Genomic DNA, 10,110 nt, shown 5'->3' with positions numbered 1-10,110 from the left:
CCAGGGATGAGGGCAGGGGGACACAGCAAAGACCCCAAAGAACAACTGAATCCCTTGGTTTGTGTAGAAAAGGAGCACGTTATCATATATATACATGCATGACTCATTGCATCTTCAATGCTGGATTTTACACAGAGTTTCAAAGAAAAAGCCACACCTGAGACTGGCAAATAAAATGTAGTGAGTAAAGTGGCAGTTGATGGATGAAAAAAACACTGACAGCCAATCAGAAAACCATCCTGATTTAAAGAGCTCAAGCTTTTAAAGTGACAGACGACAGAAAAACTGATTGTAATAAACAAATAATTATTTTGCACTGATGTGGATGCTAATATACAGTAGTCGTCTTTATAGTCATCACTCTTTTTGTGAACGGGCTTAACTCTGATTGAGTATACAAACCAATATAGTGAAGTAAACCTCTGAGATGAAATGAACCCCAAGGTGCGCGTAAGGTGACTTGGTCGGTTCACATAGTTTTGTCGTGGCCGTGAGATCATTTTGTCGAGGTAACGACATCCTTATGTCATGGCCTCGAGATGTTATGTTGAGGAAATGACATCCATTTCTCAAACCTCAACAGAATATATTCATACATATTTATATCATTAAATAATTTCTAAATGCCATTACTCTCATTTATATGTCCTTGGAGAATGAAGGTATTGTTTCTTTCAAAAATTGCAAAGATTTCATGGTGTTCCCAAACTTTAGAGAAGTGATTACTGTCATGGTCCCTACTGTGCTAGAGCGCGGAGCAAGGAACGAGGAAACGTGGAGTACATCAACAAGGAAGTTTTTAATGGCATCAAAGGAACCAGAGAACACATGTAGCAGGAGGGGTTGACATCAACAATACCAGACAAAGAACTCAAAACAGAAAACCCTTTAAACTGTAAATGCACAAGACTAGAGGATAATTAACTAAACACACCTGGGAACAAATGAAGACATAATCAGGGAACCTAATGGGAACAAAAAGGACCAAATAAGGGCATAAGGATAACCTGGAGCATGTGGGGAAGGAAAACACAACACATGGCAGAAACAGAGTCTGATATTATTCCCCCTCCTGGAAGGTGAGTACTCACACCACACAACATCCAAGGGGAAGGATATCTGAAGTCCCAGTCAGGGCACCATGGCGGAGCAGGCAAACTAGGAGTCCATGGTGGATCAAACAGTTCAGGGGGCCATTGGTGTAGAAGCCTCCAAGTCCGCGGCCTCAGCCTCCGACCCGGTCTCTACGGCAGGAACCCTGCTATCCAACCCGCCCCAAAAATACTTGGGGAGGATTACAGGCTACGAGGCTCTCCGTGGACTAGACATAGGGACCGCAACCCTTTCCAGGCCTAATTCAGAAATAGGAGCCCTCCGTGGGTTAAACTCGGGAACTGGAGCCCTCACTGGGGTAAACTGATGAGGGCTGTAAACAGTATTTTTCTCCTCATCCTCTTCCCTTGGTTATGGGTGAATTGGGTGGCCAGCGGGCTTGGGTCCACAGCGGGCTTGAGAGCGGTGGTCGGTGAGCTTGACTTCATAACGGCTGGCGGGCTTGACAACAACCCGGCCAGCGGTCCTGACTTGGGAACGGCCAGCAGTCTTGAGTGAGACGTGGCTGGTGGGCTTGAGTGAGGAACGGACGGCGGGCTTGACAAAGAATGGATGGGACTGCTGCGTTATTCCTCTGGGCTAACTCTATATATATATATACACTCACCAGCCACTTTATTTGTTACACATGTTTAATTGCTTGGTAACACAGATTGCTAATCAGCCAATCACATAGCAGCAACTCAATTCATTTAGGTATCTAGCTGTTGTGAAGATGACTTGCTGAAGTTCAAACCGAGCATCTGAATGAGGAAGAAAAGGGAATTTAAGTGACTTTGAACGTGGAATGGTTGTTGGTACCAGACCTGACTTCTGAGCATTTAAAAAAAAAAAAAAAAAAACTGCTGATATACTGAGATTTAATGACTACAGTGTACACATCTTCTGATGGCTACTTCCAGCAGGATAAGCACCATGTCACACAGCTCAAATCATCTCAGATTGGTTTCTTGAACATGAAAATGAGTTCACTTTACACAAATGGCCTCCACAGTGACCAGATCTCAATCCACTAGAGCCGCTTTGAGATGTGGTGGAATGGAATATTTACATCATGGATGTGAAACCGACAAATCTGCAACAGCTGTGTGATGTTATCATGTCAATATGGACAAAAATATCGGATAAATATTTCCAACACCGTGTTGAATCTATGCCATGGAGAATTAAGGCACTTCTGAAGGCAAAAGGGAATCCAACCTGGTACTAGCAAGGTGTACCAAATAAAATGGCCAGTGTGTGTGTGTGTGTGTTTGTGCTCTTGTTTTTGTGACAAATCAGGACACAACTCTGTATAATGACATGGGTATGACAGAGGTATTACAAGGAGACTTATGAGGACATAACCCATGTCCCCATTTTTCAAAACGCTTATAAATCATACAGAATGAGTTTCTAATAAAAAGTTTACAAAAATGCACAAAGGTTAAGTTTAGGTGTAGGGTTGGTGTAGGGCCATATAATATACAGTTTGTACAGTATAAAAACCATTACACCTATGGGATGTCCCCACTTTTCACAAAAACAAACATGTGTACTAAGTGTACTTTAGAGCATGTCAAAAGATTAAAACATAATAATTTAGATGCACTTTAAAGAAAAGCTTTTAATTTTACATTATTACAAAGTGCACTTTTAAAAGGTGTATTTAGGTGTTAGCCATGAACTGTCATAAAATATATTTTTCTTTAAGCACATTTAAATGCTCTTTCTCTCATAGCACATAGGCTATACAACACAGAGACATCTATATGACATCTGCATTTACATCTACAAGACGTAGCCTATTGTTTTAGTGTTTGTTTATCTGCAATACATCTATAGGACGTTTCCCATCAGATGTAAAAGACGTTTAGAAAATATCTTTAAGGTGTTTATAACTTATAATGTATGTAACATGTCATAATCGTATAAGTAGATCCACTTATTCTGGATCATTTAGTATCATTATTGTAATAGATCAGTAAATTATAGGCTGGTGTTCGTATGGCAGGATGCCCCCTCATGCATCCACCCACATAATACCGGATGAACTTGACAGAACGAACGGGAAACGTTTGCTCGTTTCGTCCTCCCGCATCTGCGTTTATCCAGCAGCCGTCGACTTTGAAAAGTTCCTCACGATTTCATCATTAGCTGGAAATACGACAAACTCTTACTAGTATGACACAAAGCTACTAGTCATGTGAGGATTTACGAACAGTGTGAAATTGCAGAGGGAATTACAGTATTGACGCTTGGTGTTGATTTCCGTTACAGTTTAAACATGTCGGAACCGAGAGTAAAGCGAATAAAAACGCGCCTTCCTCTCTGTAAAACGCATATTTCTTCTGCTGGGAGTCTGGCGAGGCAAAACTTCCCGACTGTTGTGGAGGAAAGTCTGTGTGGAGTGTCCACTTTGCTTATAGAGGTCTCTTACAGACTGGAAGCGCTGGTAAGAACTAACTGTAAATATGATGCAAAGTTATTATAACCTATAGCACCCCACATAATGCTTTAATCTACTGCATTAGATTGCCAAACCCATCCTGATAGCACACGCACATCACGGAGACATATTTAACATCTGCATTTACTGTAAGACTTGTTTTTTTTTTTTTCAGAAGCTTATCAGATGTTTGTACACAGCAGATGCTTTCCAGATGAAGCGATCTTTAGCAGACCTCTTGCACTTCGTCGTACTCGTCCTATTTGAGAAAACGCCCTAATGCAAAAAAACACTGGATTTGATCACTGCATAACTTTCATCATCATTGCGCAATAACACATGGTCAACATGAGGAACCTTTTAAAAACGTACTTGAATAAAGTCCTTAGAAATGTTATCTTCTTGAATTGATATTACTTTCGTGAAATTTCCATAATATCGATTTAATGACACAAAATATCAACTGGAATGTCCAAAGTAGGCCAGCAAAAATGGCTCCATATCACATTACTTTTTTTTTTGTATACACAAAAAAAATAAAATAAAAAAAAATGTTATTTTTTTATGTAATAATGTTTAATATTAATTTTGTCCCCAAATCATGTCACTATATCAACAGTATTTTAATAAAAATCAAACAATTATTTTTTTTTCTCCATATTTAAACTAGAACACTAACTAAATAGTTAAATCTGAAAAGTAAACTAAAACTTAAAAAAAGAAAAAAAAAGAAAAGGGCCAAAGAGAATAAATATGTCTTTAGCAAATTTGAGGACTGAAATAGAAGGGGTTAATGTGGAATTCTATTTTTTTTTAATGTTTTAAATAAATCCACAGAAATCAAAAACACTAAAAACGACAACATACCACCCTCTTTTATTCTCTTACAGGAAACCACACAGGAATCATGTTAGCAAAATAATTTCCCAGTTAATTTAATCTCAATCAGACCTGTCTTCTTTTCTGTTTCAGGCCAAGATCTTTGAGCAGAGTGATCTGGCTTTACCCAGAGTGGCTGCGTATTTTCACCAGGAGTCAGTGAAGGAACAAGAGCGGGCCGAGGCAATGCAGCAGTACCTGACCCAGCGGGGAGGAAAACACTGCAGTAAGAACATCCAGGTACAGTAACTCACCCATCTAACCAGTTAACCAGAGCACCAGCACAAGCCTTGGAAAAGTGGCCTGAACTTTTATTTTTTAGATATGGAAAAGGGAAGGCATCTCATTCATTTAAACTCACATTTACTCAAATTTGTTTGATCATAAGCCTATTTTTTCCAGAAATTATCCCTTTGAATCCTGTCTGTATGGGGCAGCAGCCCTGAAGGGGATGGAGGGCAGAGAGAAAGGGGAGCGACGGGGGGCTTTGCAGAGATCTCCCCTTTAATGCCTGTTAGGGTATACGTTTCCCTTGAGTTCCAGAAAATCGGCGAGATTAATGTGAAGGAGGAAGGACGGTGCATTAATTGTAGTTCCAGATGGATTCCACTGCTGTCACTTTACACTGCGTCCTATCTTCTCCTTTCAATTTTTTTTTTTTTGACTCTCCACCCTTCCCTGATTTTATGACTCGTGTAAAATCGATCCGGACTGGGACTGGTGAGCGTCCATCAGCAGCGATTTGAACACCTTGTTATCCGCTCATCCGTGCTGGGTGACAGACTCACTTAATTGTAGCTCAGTTCAAATTTGACCTGCACGCGCAACCGATTCCTTTTATTTTTAATGTGCGATATGTGTCATTTACAGAGGCCAGGCACTGAAGAGGTGTGTGCCGTCCTCCCTGCTCTGGAGCTCGTGCTTGCCCAGCGGAAGGAGGAGATGAGTGTTATGGTGGAGCTGAATCAGCTGGCGCATGAGTACGGAGACCCACACACCGCCAGCGTAATCAAGAGTCAGTTCATTCAGCCCCTCGTCCCAAAGGTCAAACTCATCGGTGACCTCTTGACCAGCGCTCGCAGAGTGGGCTGCACCGGTGACCGCACGGGTGGCTTTGGGGAGTACCTCATCGACCGCCTACAAGACACACTGACAATCACTTAGGCGTCCTCTTTCCTATCGTTTAAGAACCATGTATGCACTGTAAAAAGTGAGTATTCAAAGTATTAAATAAAGCAAATATTATTGGAGTGCGTTTAACTTCATAATCTAATCTCTGTTTAATAATTACATGTTTATTTCAATGTGTTACTCGCCATTTCTTTGTTATTATTTGTGTATGTACTAGCCTGAAGATGTTTTAGAGGGAATCCTACAGCTGTTTTTTTTTTTCAGTGAGTGTCTTAAGTCCTTGGATGGAGGATGGACTGAGAGAGATTACATTTGGTCCTAAAGGGAAAATAAAGTGCAGAGATGTGTTCACAGTTTTGCCAGTTTTGTATGTTACAAGTCACTCCGGTTGTAGACATTGGTTTAATGTCATTCCAGTAAAATGTATGTATTCTTTAGGAATTTGAAGTTAATAGTATTTTTTTTTCATTTGTTAGTGCTTCACATGTACATATTGAATACTGCATTGATCTGTTTATCCCGTGTTTCTGATAATAATAAAAAAATAATAATCAATATATATATTAAATTTGCACATCTTTGTTTTGTGAGCAAAATAAATAATATATATTTGTATTTTTGGAACATGAAATATTTTACTTCTGTTCTGTTGTATTATATTTTACCTTTATATATATATATTTATATTATCCTGCACTGCTTTTAATAAAATGTCTCCACATTGTATATTCCATTGTGTATTTTTTTACTTTTTAATATAAAAAATACCTTTTTTGCAGTAAAATATGATTGTGTTATTGTATAAATGTTATGAGTTACTGTAGACTTTAAAATATGTTAACTCTCTCTCTCTCTCTCTCTCTCTCTCTCTCTCTCTCACACACACACACACACACACACACACACACACACATATATTTGGGGTTTTCAAAAGGAAAAGAAGTTTTGAGCTCTGCTGGCTCTTTAACGCCCCCTGTTGTTGAACTGTTGTACGTCTTGCAGCCAGTGTAAGAAACGTTTGAGTAAAATGGTCCATCACAAACAGATCATGAACTTTAGATAATGAAATAACTTTGCTTTTTCTGTAATAAATAAGTAAATAAAGCGCACCTTGGAAAAAAGCACCATGCCAATGCCGTGCTAGTGTGTGAGTGTGTTTTATTATTAAAGCAGATGTAATCTATTAATCTATGTTTCATATATGAGTATAGCAGTGCTCCAGTGATTCGTTAAACAACTGATCTAATCTAATCTAATCTAATCTGATCTATATATATATATATATATATATATATATATATATATATATATATATATATATATATATATATATATATATATATATATATATATATATATATATATATATAGCTATTAAACTAAGACAAAAATATTCAGAGTAGGTTTTTTTTCTCAGTTTTGAGCAACATACACTGATAAATATCCATCACATTCCATATTTTAAGCCTAACTGCTATACGCGAGCATGTGTCTATTTCAGTGTATGTTAACCATATTTTGAGTTATTTATCACTCGCGTTCGTTTGAGATTTTTGATTGATAACTAGGACATTTATGCATGGAGCACCAGGAAATAAAACATAATGTTAACAGTGCATTTTCTGTTACTGTTAGGCTATTATTGAACCAATGTTTGTCTTCTTTCCAAATTTTATAAAGTTATGTAGTTACTTAATAAACAAATGTAATGTAATTACATTATGTAATTAATAAACAAAATAATAGGTCCTAGTTGAAAGATTCCCTTAGAAAAGATAAAAGAGAAGTCCTTCCTCGAATGTTTCATGAAATTGTATGCTAAAATCTGTGACTTGATAACAAATAAACAGAAAAAGGTTTTAATCCAATAAACATGCATCAGCAACAACAAAGCAGTAAGAGCAAATCATTATTTTTAAATGAATGGATCATTTTAACATTTTTGTGGCCCCGTCATTAGCTGAACTGCCCAGGCCGTCAAACCACGCCCACTTTCTCAACGCACGTTCATTGGTCAAACTGTCTTCTGCAGGACACGCCCCCCGACCGCCTGGGCTGTATATAAACAGGCCGTGATCTCTCACCAGCATCAAGTACCTGAAGGGTACAAGCAGAAACTTTTCCTGGATCTGCGATTTTGTACGGTTTTACGTTGTTTCAGGATCGAAAGGAATTTGTCTTAATATTTCTAAATCTTTATAATCTTGGGAAGCATTCAAGTAGCTATAGGCCTATCCGTTTAGTTTTAAACGAATACATAAAGATGGAGTTGTCGGATATTTCTTTCCCCATCCCATCAGCTGATGATTTCTACGACGACCCTTGCTTCAACACTAATGACATGCACTTCTTTGAAGACCTGGACCCCAGGCTCGTCCACGTGAGCCTGCTCAAGCCCGACGAGCATCATCTCGAGGACGAGCACGTGAGGGCGCCCAGCGGGCATCACCAGGCCGGCAGGTGCCTGCTGTGGGCATGCAAAGCCTGCAAGAGAAAAACCACCAACGCTGACCGCCGCAAAGCCGCCACCATGAGGGAGAGGAGAAGACTGAGCAAAGTCAACGACGCTTTCGAGACCCTCAAGAGGTGCACGTCCAACAACCCCAACCAGAGGCTGCCCAAAGTGGAGATCCTGAGAAACGCCATCAGTTACATCGAGTCTCTGCAGGCGCTGCTCAGAGGGCAAGAGGAAAACTACTACCCCGTCCTGGAACATTACAGCGGAGACTCCGACGCGTCCAGCCCGAGATCCAACTGCTCTGACGGCATGGTGAGAAGTCCATGTAGCCTACCGCTAGAGATTCGTAATTATATTATTTAATAATTATACTGTTTACTGTATATTTATTTGGCCTTCAATTCATTAAAAAAAATGGTTTAAAATTCGTTTTTAACTTTTTAAACTAGGTTTACTTGGGCAAATAATAATTATTATACCAAATTATAATTTGGTAAGTTTCTTGAATTATAATGTCGCATTAATAAATGAACCAATATTTAAATTACTTTTGCTTAAAATACATTTTAAATGTCTGAACTTTTCGTTTTGTATTTTCCAGATGGATTTCATGGGTCCCACATGTCAGAGAAGACGGAACAGTTATGACAGCTCTTACTTCAGCGACACGCCGAATGGTAGGTCATGCCGAAAATTGTCCTAAGAATAATTAAACACTGAGTAACTCCGTTATTATATATAATTAACTCATAATATTTATGGGTTAAAATTAAAATGCGTTGTTTATTACTTTCCAGCTGACGCACGGAATACTAAAAGCTCGGTGGTGTCGAGTTTGGATTGTCTGTCCAGCATCGTGGAGCGCATCTCCACAGAGACCCCCGCGTGCCCCGTGCTGTCGGTACCGGAGGGGCACGAGGGGAGCCCGTGTTCTCCGCAGGAGGGGTCTGTCCTGAGTGAGACCGGGGCCCCCGCACCGTCCCCGACCAACTGCCCCCAACAGCAGGCTCAGGACCCCATCTATCAAGTGCTTTAAAGACCCGCAGCAAAACAAATATAAACGGACAATCTGAATTGAGAATAATTCAACAGACAAATGGCATATCCGATCTTAAAAAGAAAGACTATTCCGATCCACTGCTGGAAACTATAGGAACGAGTGATATTTCTTTCTTTCTTTCTTTCTTTCTTTCTTTCTTTCTTTCTTTCTTTCTTTCTATGCTGTGGAAAACGAATTCCATTCTGAAAATGGCTCGGCAGATCAGCAGAAGTGAGTTTCTTAACTACGCTTATTTATATTGTTGTATCCACGTGAAAATGTGACCATATTTTCTTTCCCCTTCTTTGTGAATATGTTTTCCGTCACCATCAGCTTTTATTTCCTAGTTATTTACGAGGGAATCGTAATCCAGATACGAAAAGTAGGACCACTTTTGTACATGTGTAAATAAGATGTGTTTTGTTAAAGCGACGGAAACGAACACACATATTGTTGTATTTAATGATGCCTGTTTGAAACGCTTGTTGTGTCTTGTGTTAAACTTTATATTTATACTTCTTAAACGAGTGAATGTCGGATTAATAAAAAAATAACTATTTATACTCAAATATTTGAATTGATTTTTTTTTATTCCATGAATTAAAAAATGGTATATGAATATTAATTTAAAACGGAAAACGAAGTCCAAAGTGGAGGTTATTGTTGTTGTTAATTGTAATAGCCTATCATGCTATAACTCATTCCATTAGATGTTTGAAAAATAAAAATAAAAATCACATGGCAAAGACAAATTGCCCGATTAGATAAAAAAATACAATTAAATAAATGAATAAATAAAAAATAAATAACGGTTACAATATTTAGATTTTGTCCAGTTTCAACGAATTTTGGCAACTTACTGTTGTTAGGACAATTCAATGTTTTTCTCTAACCTTCACCAAATTAATTGGTTCTAGTCTAGTGGACCATCATAATCAAAATAGCTAAAAGTAAAGAGTATAGCTAAACATAAAAGTGGATAACAGGAAATATTTACCCTGCTCGAGGACTATAGCAGTTTTATAAAACGGGTTTAAAAATAAATGGCTTCTTATTAAACGC

General features: G+C 38.5%; 2 protein-coding genes across 3 annotated transcripts; both read left to right on the top strand.

Annotated features, from left to right (window-relative positions):
- The first annotated feature begins 3,153 nt into the window (after positions 1–3,153).
- zgc:172145 (Ferritin light chain, oocyte isoform-like) lies at positions 3,154–6,275 on the top strand. Of its 2 annotated transcripts, XM_052543372.1 has the most exons (4): positions 3,154–3,547; positions 4,514–4,660; positions 5,291–5,630; positions 5,816–6,275. In XM_052543372.1, exons 1-3 carry the CDS (start codon positions 3,380–3,382, stop codon positions 5,582–5,584), a joined length of 609 nt encoding a protein of 202 aa, XP_052399332.1. In that variant the 5' UTR covers positions 3,154–3,379; the 3' UTR covers positions 5,585–5,630; positions 5,816–6,275. The 2 variants fall into 2 exon arrangements, with proteins under 2 accessions (XP_052399332.1, XP_052399331.1); XM_052543371.1 differs by having other exon boundaries at positions 5,291–6,275.
- A 1,379-nt stretch (positions 6,276–7,654) lies between these two features.
- Positions 7,655–9,617, top strand: LOC127946743 (myoblast determination protein 1 homolog). The gene is made up of 3 exons (XM_052543478.1): positions 7,655–8,321; positions 8,611–8,686; positions 8,807–9,617. Exons 1-3 carry the CDS (start codon positions 7,815–7,817, stop codon positions 9,043–9,045), a joined length of 822 nt encoding a protein of 273 aa, XP_052399438.1. The 5' UTR covers positions 7,655–7,814; the 3' UTR covers positions 9,046–9,617.
- Positions 9,618–10,110: the final 493 nt, after the last annotated feature.

Source organism: Carassius gibelio, chromosome A25 (genome assembly GCF_023724105.1).
Source record: "Carassius gibelio isolate Cgi1373 ecotype wild population from Czech Republic chromosome A25, carGib1.2-hapl.c, whole genome shotgun sequence".
NCBI classification, from domain to species: Eukaryota; Metazoa; Chordata; class Actinopteri; order Cypriniformes; family Cyprinidae; genus Carassius; species Carassius gibelio.
Note: the sequence above shows the minus strand (reverse complement) of the source record. Positions and strands in the feature narration are given on the sequence as shown.

Excerpts from the sequence above, each read along its gene's own strand:
- LOC127946743 (XM_052543478.1), top strand. The coding sequence starts at position 7,815 with ATGGAGTTGTCGGATATTTCTTTCCCCATCCCATCAGCTGATGATTTC. Across the intron at positions 8,322-8,610 it reads CCAACTGCTCTGACGGCATG|ATGGATTTCATGGGTCCCAC; the intron begins GTGAGAAGTCCA and ends TGTATTTTCCAG. Across the intron at positions 8,687-8,806 it reads CTTCAGCGACACGCCGAATG|CTGACGCACGGAATACTAAA; the intron begins GTAGGTCATGCC and ends ATTACTTTCCAG.
- zgc:172145 (XM_052543372.1), top strand. The coding sequence starts at position 3,380 with ATGTCGGAACCGAGAGTAAAGCGAATAAAAACGCGCCTTCCTCTCTGT. Across the intron at positions 3,548-4,513 it reads CTTACAGACTGGAAGCGCTG|GCCAAGATCTTTGAGCAGAG; the intron begins GTAAGAACTAAC and ends TTTCTGTTTCAG. Across the intron at positions 4,661-5,290 it reads ACTGCAGTAAGAACATCCAG|AGGCCAGGCACTGAAGAGGT; the intron begins GTACAGTAACTC and ends TGTCATTTACAG.